The 12,634-nt window shown below is 39.7% G+C and overlaps 1 protein-coding gene across 8 annotated transcripts in view; it reads left to right on the forward strand.

Moving 5' to 3' along the window:
* Nucleotides 1-1,671: 1,671 nt before the first annotated feature.
* The window catches only part of PTPRC (protein tyrosine phosphatase receptor type C), a 155,071-nt gene continuing 144,108 nt past the window's right edge, over nucleotides 1,672-12,634 (forward strand). For 7 of the 8 annotated variants that reach the window (XM_073356763.1, XM_073356768.1, XM_073356767.1 and 4 more), the window contains exons 1-2: nucleotides 1,709-1,803; nucleotides 1,888-2,005. In XM_073356763.1, coding sequence (XP_073212864.1) covers nucleotides 1,933-2,005 — 73 coding nt within the window. In that variant the 5' untranslated portion in view covers nucleotides 1,709-1,803; nucleotides 1,888-1,932. The other variant, XM_073356764.1, reaches the window with a different exon arrangement.

Below are 12,634 nucleotides of genomic sequence, written 5' to 3' on the forward strand. Positions count from 1 at the left end.
ACAGAGCCCAAGATCTCCCAAGAAGTTTATGGCAGGGCAGGAAATAGAATTAAAATCAACCCCATCCTCCATCATCTTCATTGTTTTCATGTTAATCTCAGAATTCACTTCAAAACTGCCCTCCTGATTTTTTTTCAGATTCACCACGGATCTAGTACACTTTACCTTCACCATGTTCCTCACAGTGTTCCTTTATCCCTGGCCTGCTCTCTGTCTCTAACCTGCTAATATCCACAATTTCAGACCTTTGTCATCGATGGTGAATTCTCTCTCCCTTTCCTCTGCATCATTGAGTCCTTTGTCTCTTCAAAGCTCGTCTTTAGACCTTCCTGTTCTCCTTAACTGATTCACTTTGGAGCATTTTGTGATTTTCCGTACTGGGGATGATGTATGCAAATTTACATGTATTACACTATGTTATGGAAAAAGAAAAGGAGTACTTGTGGCACCTTAGAGACTAACAAATTTATTTGAGCATAAGCTTTCGTGAGCTACAGCTCACTTCATCGGATCGCATCCGATGAAGTGAGCTGTAGCTCACGAAAGCTTATGCTCAGATAAATTTGTTAGTCTCTAAGGTGCCACAAGTCCTCCTTTTCTTTTTGCAAATACAGACTAACACGGCTGTTACTCTGAAAACTGTGTTATGGGTTACCTTGGTAACTGCTGGAACAAAAATCTGTCTAAATGACATCAGAGAGTGCACAAACTCCACATCTTCCATTCTTTTACATAACTGAATGAGGCTTTCTTCCCTTTTTTTAGCAATCTTCCGAACTCATGGTGCTGCTGGTAAATGTTGGCTATCTTAATGTTGACCACTAAACTGATGGTAGTTGGTTCAAACCCCCAAATGAAAGAGGCAACCTCAGCGTTTTCCCCCCTTTTAACCTCTCTTCTGCTCTTTACCATCCAACAGGACCGTAGTGAGCTACTGGGTTCCGTTGCAGTGACTGCAATGAGGGAAGACATCTGCAGTCCTTTACCTACTCAGCAGGAGAGACCAAAGTCCTCCAGGATTGTGCTGCCCCCTGGTAAATACTAGAAAGGGACTAAATATTCCATCATAGGGATGTGTCAACTTTTTGTGGAACTGACTATGCCAAAATTCAGATTCAGCACATTGTAGGTGGTGGTATGAAAGCCTTAGAGAACTACAGCATGCTGACTTCCTAGGTACAGAACAGCACAAGAAACAGAATATAGGCCATCCATAGCTACTTGGTATTGAGTACTGTCATGTTAGGAATTGCATTTTTGCAGAGAGACTGTTAACAAAAGTACTTTTTAGATCAATGTTCAAATGTTATTCATTTAACCGATAATCACTTCAGTAAGAACTAGGTATTTTTATTATAGCTGTATTGTCAATTTAATATGTGGATTCATTATGTCCTCAGAAGGATATTTTTTCTTGCCTGGTATAGCTTGAAAGCTATACCATGAATGACCAGGCACTGGAACAGAGCTAAGTTACAGAAAAGATAATATTAGAAGTACTAAGGTCTTTACTTACTGTCCCATCTTTTGAAACATTAAATTCTTTTCAACTCTTCTTCAGTTCTTCTGCAGAAATGGTTAAAAATGATCTATTCGGTTGAATTAAGGAAGTTACACATTACTGCAGCAACTTAAGAAAAACCCTCTTGACTTCCTGGAAACTGAAAAGAAAAAAAAAGTGGTGTTTTAAAGAAGTAGGTAAGATTGTCTCTGACATCACTTAGTTATATAGTGAGATCGCGAGTGGTTAGTCTTTGGGTGACAGAGGAAACTGCTCCCTGACTGATAAGCAGGCACTGCAATGTATGTGCACAGTTATTCTGCTTTTGATTCAAGTTTTGCCGAGAAATACTTTTATAGAAAGATAACAATTATTTTGCTTTCCAGAGAGAGACACATGCTGTTTCATAAGGATACGCCTGATTTCCAGTTATGACCATGTTTTTGTGGCTTGAACTCTTGGCATTTGGCTTTGCCCTTCTGGACAACAATGTTTTTGTCAAAGGTACGTACCAACTGATATTTCATTTTCTAAATATGGTACCATAAAGTTCTTTCAGCAAAACAGAATGTTGAAGCTTTGCAAAGAGGAGAACTGACAATGTTGTCCAGAAACTATAACATATTGGAGCCGCAGCCATAATGTGGCAAAGGCTCCACTAGAACAGGACGACGTGGCTTAGAATGTGCAAGAGAAAAAATGTTTCCTGTGTAGCCATCCGTGAATGTTGTATAAACTTTTTTAAAGAAAGCTTTGCATTTTATATTTTAATTGTCTTTTATTCAAATCGTTTGGAAAAAATAATTGACTTGGAGCTCTCATAAATATCAGTTCAGTAGAATCCCAGTTCATTGTTTAACTTTATTCCTTCACTGTTTAAAAACATTAAAAATCTCACTGAAGGAATCTTTAAACAATAAAGATCTCTTTGTATTCAAGTCACTCCCTGATGCAGATGGCATACAGTTCCTCAAATTTAGATTTGTATTGTAAAGAATCTAGAAAGAAATCCAAAAACTGACTGGAGTGATGGACAATTGTAAAATGTATGTAATTACCATTGACAGTTTTCAAGAAATAAAGTAATTTTGTTGATACATCAGCTTTGTAGTTAGTGAAAATTAATTAGAGAGACAGAATTTAGAATGGTCTGCAGCTACTTTCCATTATAAGTGAAGTTAGATCAATCTTCACTGGTCGGTCTTGAAAAAGAATCGTACAGTCTAAGGGCCTGATCCTGCAACATTGACAGCTAGGTGTAGTGCTTGCTACTGAGAGTAGTCAATTAAGTCAATGGCAATACTCACAGAAGTAAGTATTATAAATGGCCATCAGCATCTGAAGAATCTGGATCCTATGATGATACAGTTTTCAATTAAAGAAGGCACAATGTTGCAGCATGGTTGCCCCCCACCCTCTACCACCGTTCCAGTTAGATAGTTTATATAATTGAGGATGTTAGCTACGACAGCTGTTTGATAAGCAATGTTCATCCTAAAATTGGGCATTAATTTACTTAATTCCAGATAGTAGCAAATGGCATGGTCTGATTCTCCCCTCATCTACAGCCGTTTTACACAGGTGTATTATTAATAATTTGTTACTAATTGATTTCAGTGGAGTTACTCCTGAGTTACACTGGTGTAACTGATAGAAGAATCAGACCCTTAGTTGCTAACGTGTTTTAGCTGGTTTAGAGTCTGGGTATTAGTTCTGTAATCCTTGAGAGCCTACAGAGAGTGGGCACTAAGTAGATCTGGTTAGTAGCTGTTGGATATTATATGGAAACAAGCGAATCTTGCACTATAAAGCAAAAGAGCAGATTTCTCTTTTTTTATCTGCTCTCCCATTTTTCATTTTTATAACTCACGTCTACAGTTGCTGCTCCCTTTTCTTCAGCAACAGCAGGTCAATGCCAGCCTCCGTTGCCATCCCTATTGTGAGTCGATGCAATGGCTAACAGAGGGGGCTGGATGAGGGGCAGAGAGTAGCACTACTTTTCCTCAAAACACAGATTTTATCTTCTTTTTTACGTAGACTGGTCTGGCTTCGGCCAGTTCCTCCCTATCAAGTTGCTAATACAATTGTTATAGGAGCCACAGCAGGCAGAAAAACAGAATAAAGTCAGTAAAAGTTCAAATACTGAAATGGCATTAAGGTATTGGAGAATTATGAGGGAGAAAATATTTGGCTTAAAACTTTGCTCGGTCTCCATTTCTTGGAGGGAATTCTTTCTTCTCACATCTTCCTCTTTGATTTTGGGCAAGTCACTTCACCCCTTTGTGTCTTTGTCTCTCCTTTTGTTAAATGGGGATAAAGCTATTTACCACCTTTGTAACCCATGTTGAAATCTACAGATGAAAAGCGCTGTACAAGAGCTAGTTGTTGTTGCTTGTGATTAGCCATACCATATTGATTTACTGAATCCCCTATATCAAATATCCAACAGTGTAAGCACTGTAGGTCCCTTTGGGACTAAAATCAAAGATGTATCTCAGAGGGAGCACAGAACACCAGGGCTCTCGGATCTGCACTGTCAGCCTGTTGGTTACCAGGTGGAATTTAAGGCGTTGCTTTTCCCTATATAATTTGGCACATGCTTATTTGAGAGATTCCTGTCCCCATGCCTTACTGACACAATTATGATCAGTCATTGTAACCTTCCTTCTCCCCCCACCCCCCATGTGTGAAATAGCTTACATTTGACTTTCAAGACACTTTCAATGCCTATCTATTTTTCTTGTTATAGGGTAGGGAAGAGTTTGATGGGGGTGGATCTTTCTGTTAGGACAGGTGTATTGGTGGACTTGATATTTTTTGTATTGGTTACCATTGGCTGGTAGGGATGGAGTAGGTGCTAGGTCTTATCTCGAGTGGTTTGTTGCCCGGGGTTATACTCGGAGGGGAGGAGAGGGTCTTTATTCTTGCTGCAGAAATAGTTTGCTGGTTATTGTTAGTCAATGGTGAGTTTGTTGCTGGGTTTGTCTTTACATTATGATTTGTGGCCAAGATTCAAATATGCCTAGTAAATTTTTTTTGGGGTGGGGCGCTCAATTTGTGGGGCCCAATCTGAAATGTTTTAAAACAGCCTGATTCTCTCAAAGTGCCAAGCACCCACCCTCTCCCAGTCAGACCCCTGTAAGGTGTCTTAGGTTGCGCATCCCAACATCGAGGCATTTAGAATCACTAGTCACATTTAAGAATCTTGATCTAAGTTTTTAAAGAATGTCAAAGATAGCTAGAGCCTGGGAAAGATGACTTTTTATATATTGTTAGAAATTTCAAGAAATGAAATATATGTGGCCATCTGCAGTGTGTCAGTAATAAATATAGGAGTAATATTATTTGTAGCTGTTCCGTACCCATTTTCTAATGAACATTGAAAACTTCTATATTGATACTGAAGTAAAACATCTCCAAGTTACTGAGTGCACTGTCTTAGGCTCCATTCCTGCAACTCGGTCTGTACAGGGAGACATTTGCATCCATGAAAAATTCCATTTGGGTCACTTTTTCAATGCGGTGTCTGTCGCTCTCAAGTCCACTTGCACAGAACAGCTTGTAATATCAGGGCCTAATGCAGTCTGGCATATGCTATGGGGCTTTATAACGATCAGTGTCATAATATGCTCTTTCTTCTAACTTGGTTTTCTGATAAACGATCAAAATGTAAGTCTTGTATTTCTGGAGTCTATCTGTAGTGTACATTGAAGCATATCCTAATGAAATGCTACAATTGTTCTCAGATTTTTTTAAACACGTGCGGGCTGAACTTCCTCTCGTCCATGGCTTCAGGCCCTCCTTTCTCCCACTGAAGAACTGGCACAGCGACAGTTTTCACAAGCCTTTTACCCAACACTGAGCCACTTCCTTTTCACAAGAAACTCCAAGTTCCACTTAATAGTTTGGGTTTGACTTTATGATTATTTTATTTTATTAATTAAAAGGCTTCTGCAGCCTCAGGAAAATCACTGTCTAAACAACTTCCAACCTTAACAGCTAATGAGCTTGGTCTAAATGCCTTTTCTTCTTTGCTTTGCCACAACCTTTGGCAGAGCTCCCCTACGTCTTTGGCCTCCTCATGGCAGTTAGAGTCTGAAGGATTGTGCTGGAGTGCAACTCAGGCTACCCTTTTGGAAAGATCTAGTGGAGCCATGTTGTAGTTATAATTTATAATGTGGAAAGCTATGGTAATGCTTGGAAGGTGGGGTGGTTAGAAAAAGCAGAATTGCAAAAACAAGAGAAAGATATTAGAGGAGGAAGAGGGGAAGAGAGAGTATTCTGAAATAACCTCTCTTCTGTGACACTTTTCACTTACAACAGCCACCTGTCTCTTGAAGATGTTGGGTATTTCACTATGTTGTTTTCCATAGTGCATGTAGACAGTAAGTTCTCTGAGGCAGGGACCTCGTTTGTGACAAATCACTCACTTTTCAGTGCTCTGCTCACTTCTGGTATTTCAAAATATGACAATAGATGGGAACCAGAGGCACAAAAAACAAGAGAGGGAGGAGTGGAGGGTAAGACAGACAGAGAAAGGGAGGGAAGAGTGAAGTGCATGCGATGTTATAGGATTATTGTTGAGGTGTATGTGCTGTTATCTAAGGAATATAGGGAAAGGGATGTTGGTTCAAGGCCAACCAGTTTGCTTTACACTGTGCAAGGCAGACCTGTGATTCCAACCATATAATTCATTTAGATTTCTTCATTAATGCATTTATATTTACAAACTTAAATGCAGCAAACCACATTTAGAATCAGAGGGGCAGCCATGTTAGTCTGTATCCCCCAAAACAAGCATTCCTTATCAAGCATTCTTAAAACTACAAACCTACCTGGGGAAGTGAGGAAACAGACTGACAGAGCAAGATGGGTACCCAGAAGTCACCTACTATAGGACAGGCCCAACAAGGAAAATAACAGAACACCACTGGCCATCACGTACAGCCCCCAGCTAAAACCTCTCCAGAACATCATCAACTATCTACAGCCTATCCTATCCTCACTCTCACAGACCTTGGGAGGCCGGCTAGTCCTCGCTTACGGACAACCTGAAGCAAATACTCACCAGCAGCCACACACCAGACCACAGAAACACTAACCCGGGAACCTATCCCTGTAACAAACTCTATTACCTACTCTGTCCCCATATCTACTCTAGCGACACCATCAGAGTACCCAACCACATCAGCCACACCATTAGGGGCTCATTCACTTGCATATCTACTAATGTGATATATGCCATCATGTGCTAGCAATGCCCCTCTGCCATGTATATTGGCCAAAGTGGACAGTCTCTACGGAAAAGAATAAATGAACACAAATCAGACATCAGGAATGGTAACATACAAAAGCCAGTAGGAGAACACTTCAATCTCCCTGGACATTCCATAACATATTTAAAAGTAGCCATCCTTCAACAAAAAACAACTTCAAAAACAGACTTCAAAGAGAAACTGCAGAGCTACAATTCATTTGCAAACTTAACACCATTAATTAATTTGGGCTTGAATAGGGACTGGGAGTGGCTGGCTCACTACAAAAACAATTTTCCCTCTCTTGGCATTGACACCTCCTCATTAATTATTGGGAGTGGACCACATCCACCCTGACTGAATTGGCCTCATCAGCACTGGTTCTCCACTTGTAAGGTAACTCCCTTCTCCTCATGTGCCAGTATATTTATGCCTCTATCTGTAGTTTTCACTCCATTCATCTGAAGAAGTAGGGGTTTTTTACCCACGAAAGCTTATGCCCAAATAAATCTGTTAGTCTTTAAGGTGCCACCGGACTCCCCACATTTAGAATGTACTACCAATATTCTCCTACAATCACAGAGCTGCCATGCAGAGATTGATTAGAAGGAAAATCCTTTTTGGAACATGTCACACTGCAATCATTTCCTTTACCTCTGAATTTTTCTCCAATGCTATTATGTTTATATATTTGGGTCCCTAGACTATGTTGGGGCCTTTGGAATACAAAGTATTAAGAACTATACAAATACATAGTGAGACACACAGTCCCTGCCTTGGCAAGACAGACAAAGGGGAAGGGGGAAGGGGAAATGGAGGTGAAGTGACTTTCCAAAAGTATCATAAGAGGTCGAGGTTAGAATTAGGAACAGAACCCTGGTCTCCTGACTCCTTGTCCTGTGCCCTATCTATTAGACCCTGCTGCACCCCTGACATTACTTATGTGTATTGAATAACCTGTAGGTCTTCATACTCAATCACTAACACATTAAGTCACGGAAGGAGTATTTAATAGGTGTTTCTTCTCTTGAGGAGCTGCATGGAGGTACATTCTGTACCATGCTGAGAGTGAAATGCAGCAGAAGACTATAAAGTATTTAACTCCACGGAGTCCTCTCTTGGTATTCGTGGTCTAGTTAGATATTATTGTATCTAATTGTCAATTTTCCTGAGTTCTGCCACGACTACCTCTCTTTGCCTAAATGGCTGTTGCCCCTTAAGTCTCCACTCATCCGTGCCCAGAGCCTTAGTTACTTTCTCAGTGAAGCTGTTTAATGGGGATTGGATTGCCAGGCCCATCCAGGAAATGGCAGTACAGCCTAGAAATATGTCACCTCAGGTAGCTTATTGCCTTTTCCTTTACTTCAGAATGCCCACTCTCACACATTGCTGTTACACTCATGTCTGATTAACAGTCAAGAGGATGTTCGATTTCAGCTAGTTCATGTAATTTCAGTTGGGAAACCCACTCTGAGCTAGTAGGCAGTTTTTGCACAGAATGTTTACGGTCTTTGAAGCTGAAGTCAGGCGCTGAATGAGCCTGGAATCAAATTGATGCAACATAATGGTGTAAAGCCCTGAAATGGTAAAACACTGATATTTTCCTATAAATATCAAGATTAAACAACAAAAACAACCTCCAGTGCTTTGTTTTTCTCATTTGAAATGGAGATTGACTGCTGCATTGTGTGTCTACATATATTTCCAGGTTATCTGTGCACTTGCAGGCAGTCATGTTCACTGGTGTTTCAATGATTGTTAAAACATTTTATCTATTTCCAGGTTTTTTTCTCTTTCTAATAAAAGCAGACTGGGGGCTCCAGGATCCGGGTTTTAAAAACTAACTTTGTGAGCATTTCAGTGTCAGCTTACATTATCCATAATGTTGTATAGCTACAGAATCTATTTCCTTTCTTTTCTTTTCTACTTCTTTTGCAGTACTGTACTCCTAGTTATTCCTTCTGTGTCAACGTATACTCAGCTGGTATGCTTTCTTGGGTTTCTGTTTTGCAAATTCAAAGACTTCTCTTACAACCCTGCTTCTCATTCACAATCTCACCACTCTATAAAGAGTTGTCAGCTCTAACAGTATATTTCATTGTGCATGGAGGACTTTTTTTGTCACAAAAATGTGGACTCTGTGGAGCAATTTTTGAAATTGCCTTTGAAATAATCTTTTCCTGACATGAGATGAAACAGGACACACACACAAATCAGACTAATAGCGCTACAACATGGGGGGCGGGGAGGGAGAGGTCAAATCAAGGAATATTTCTGTATTACATATAGCAACTAACGGATCATTAAATATATTAGCTATCTCCTAGCACCTGCAAAGCTATATCATCAGGAAAATGTAAGGCAATACACAAGGATAGCAATAATCTCTGTCTCAGAAGGGTTGGTGTATAGGCATATGGTATTAAGACACTTTCAGATAATTAACTAGTTACTGCAAAGGCACTCGCCCCCTTGAAACTGTGAACAGGTTACTTTAAGCAGTAGTGCATTCCTGGACTGCTTCTGGATGGTGGGAGTTAAGAAGGAATGAAGTGGATAAGAGAAAAGGGGGAAGATAAATGATGGAGTATGGCCAAGTGGCTAGAGCACAGAACTGGGTGTCAGGTTCTGTGGATTCTATTCCAGGCTCTGTCACAGACATGTTGTATGCTGTGTAGTTGTAGCCGTGTTGGTTCAGGGCTATTAGAGAGACAAGGTGGGTGAGGTAATATCTCTTATTGGACTAACTTCTATTGGTGAGAGAGACAAGCTTTTGACTCTGAGTACCTCTCCCTGACCTGATGAAGACTGGTGTGGCTCAAAAACTTCTCTCACCACTAGAAGCTGGTCCAATAAAATATATTACCTCACCCACCTTGTCCCAGAGACATGTTGTACGAACTAGGTTAAGTCATGTAAACTCTCTAAATCTCAGTTTCTCCCTTTCTGAACCAGGGATAATAATACCTACCTCATGGTGATATTTTAAGCCACAATTCATTAAAATTTAAAAAGGTGAAAGTTATTGACAACCCTTAAATTATCACAAAAGAGTTACTCTGAAGAAGCTGTGTGATCTCAGGAAACATTGTCTTATGACACAGAGCTATCCACAAGAAGTGCAGAAAATGTAAAACAAGTGACTGACTGAATATATGGCATAGGATTGATTTCTGCCCTCACACCTGAAGGATAGGGGCCGACAATATGAAGAGGATGTTTTTGCAGTGTAACAACTACCCAGGTAAAAAAAAATAATTCTGTGCAGCCACACTCAAATCAGTGGGACTATTCTGAGAGTAAAGAGCTCCTCCACTTGAGTAAAAGTAGCAGAATCAGACCTCAAATGATTAACCCTCTCTTGTCTCCTGTGAATTTCATATCATCTCCATTTTAACAAATGTGGAAATTGGGATACAGAGAGGTTAGGTGGAATGACCAAAGTCACACAATGAGTCACAGTCAGAGGCCGGACTGGAACATTGGTGTCCTGGCTTCCAATCTACTTCATGAATCAGAAAACCATGTCCCTCGAGAAACCATAGATATAAAAGGCCTGATTTTGAAATGTTTTCCATTTTATTGAAGTAAATGCTACCATAAGAATGTCAAACTGAGAAAGGGAATTTAGATGTTTAAATGGTAGCATTTGTGGGTACAAATTATTGCAGGAATCAACTGGTTGCACAAAAATGGAAACCAAGTCAAGGATCTCTTAGAAGTCAGACCTTCAAAAAAAAAATGGTCAAAGAAAGTTTTCCCATTCTTACTTCTGAATTTTTCTCCATTGGTCAACAGTTGCTTTGGCTACTGCAGTTCCATTCTGTATCAGTCTCTTTTCTATATACTTCTAGATGATTTAAAAATGAATGTAAGGTAACATGCACAAATACTGGAGAAATCATTTTGTTTTACAGTGTTCTGGAGAGGATACACCAAAGAGATTTTATTCTCAAAATCAGTCCTTGTAAAATGTATGTCCAATTAATGTTTTCTTTTTAAAATTATATATAATTTTAATACTTTTGTGTTTGGTACCTTGTTGCTATGATAGAATATCATCATATTTTTTTGGTAATCAATGGAGAGAACTGGAGAATATATACGGTAGAAAAATTGCAATAGTTGTGGCATTTTGATATATGGGATAGGCCTTAAAATAGATAAGCTATTGTAAGGCTTAGTCTTGTTTGCTGGGTTTTTGTTTAATGCTTCTGTGTTCAGTTGTGTTGGCTCGTCAGAATCAAAAGGCATTTCTATATCCTCTGCACCTGCTTCACATTTCACATAAGAAGCATGGCATGTGGTTTAGGTTTCAGTGAAAGATGTGAAATGGCAATAAAGTTATATAGCTGCTAGGATGTTCTGGGTTAGTGCTACTCCTCATCTAGTAGTGTGTGTTAGGGCATTTTGATTGCCTGAGGAGTGATTTAAAGGACTTAGAAATAAAACCTGCTAAGAGCCTCCCCAATAGATGCTCTTTCCCCTACAGAATATTCGGGTCTATTATAACTTAAGCCAAGGTGAACTCGGGTGCTGGAGAGGACACAAAGGCAGGCAAAACAGAGTTCTGAGTTAAGAAGCCCTGGCAGGGATATAAGGTCTAAATATGGTTGTGACAAAGAGGGAAGACTGGCATGTGGAAAGACAAATTTTTCCTGGATACCAGTGAACTCAACATTTTGAGGGAGACAGAGGTAAAACTTTGATGAATTTCAGTGAAATACAGCTGTTGATCTCCTGAATTTGGCATGATATATTGTTAGGAATATTGGACTGTCTGACCACTAGAATAGAATCAATGAAAAGGTAAAGTGTTTTATATAAAGAAAGATAGTGGATTTTTAGGGAGTCACAATATGATATGAAAACCATCCCTGTAGACTCCTTTTGAGTGGAACATAGGACATGAAAACCATTGCAAGGTCACAGTACAGTTCAGGAAATAACTTCAAATCTTTATAGCAAAACCTACAAGAGTTCAGGAGTGCTTTGTTAGATGAACAAAGATCAAGATGCTCTAGCTGCATTTGCCTCCCTGCCATGATTAACATTTGTGATCAAGATCTACCAGGTTTAGTTGTAGTAGAAGACTATCCTGCATACACTACTATTTGGGATTTTAGTACATGTGGCAGTGTTGGGGGATGGGCATATATGGACATGATCCTGTGCCTGGAGGTCAATAGGAGTTTTGTCACTGATTTCAATGGCCGCAGGATTATGTCAAGGGAAGGACTGTCAGCAAACCAAAGCCTCTTAGAATGGCTTTCTACTGAACAGCAATGACAGTTTACCCATCACATTACCTCACACCATTGACAGCCATTCCTCCTCACATTAAATCTCTTGTTTTCTCTCCCCACTCAAAATGTTATTCACCTAAGCCTCACCTCTGCAGTGACGTCAATGGAAAGTCCACAAAGGCAGAAGCACGACGCATTCAAACTTACAAGTTTTATTTTGTCTCTGTGTTTTTTTTTTTCTTTTTCTTTTTGCAGTAGTTTGTTGAATTTTCTTTAGCATTGTCTTATAATAGGAAAATAATGTCTATGCTGTTGGGTTATATTCACAATAAAAAGTTTTTGGGTCCTCAAATGCTAGAACTTTGCTTCAGCATTTAATTGCCCGTACAAGGTATTTAGGGCCGGCACCCGCAAATGGAGCAGTATGTTCAAAAGAGCTTGGTGATCATTTAGACATCAGAATAAGTCTCCAGATTTTGATGAGTGGGTTTTGAGCTCTTTTGAAAGTCTGGCCTTTGTTTAGATGCTGAAGTGAGAGAGGAAAACTTGGCCCAATAGCGAGTACTGAGCACATGGAAAATCAGGCCATTAGCTCTTTTGACATTGTAGCTGTTATTGCTGTGTATATTCTG

Source organism: Lepidochelys kempii, chromosome 8, assembly GCF_965140265.1.
Source record: "Lepidochelys kempii isolate rLepKem1 chromosome 8, rLepKem1.hap2, whole genome shotgun sequence".
NCBI classification, from domain to species: Eukaryota; Metazoa; Chordata; order Testudines; family Cheloniidae; genus Lepidochelys; species Lepidochelys kempii.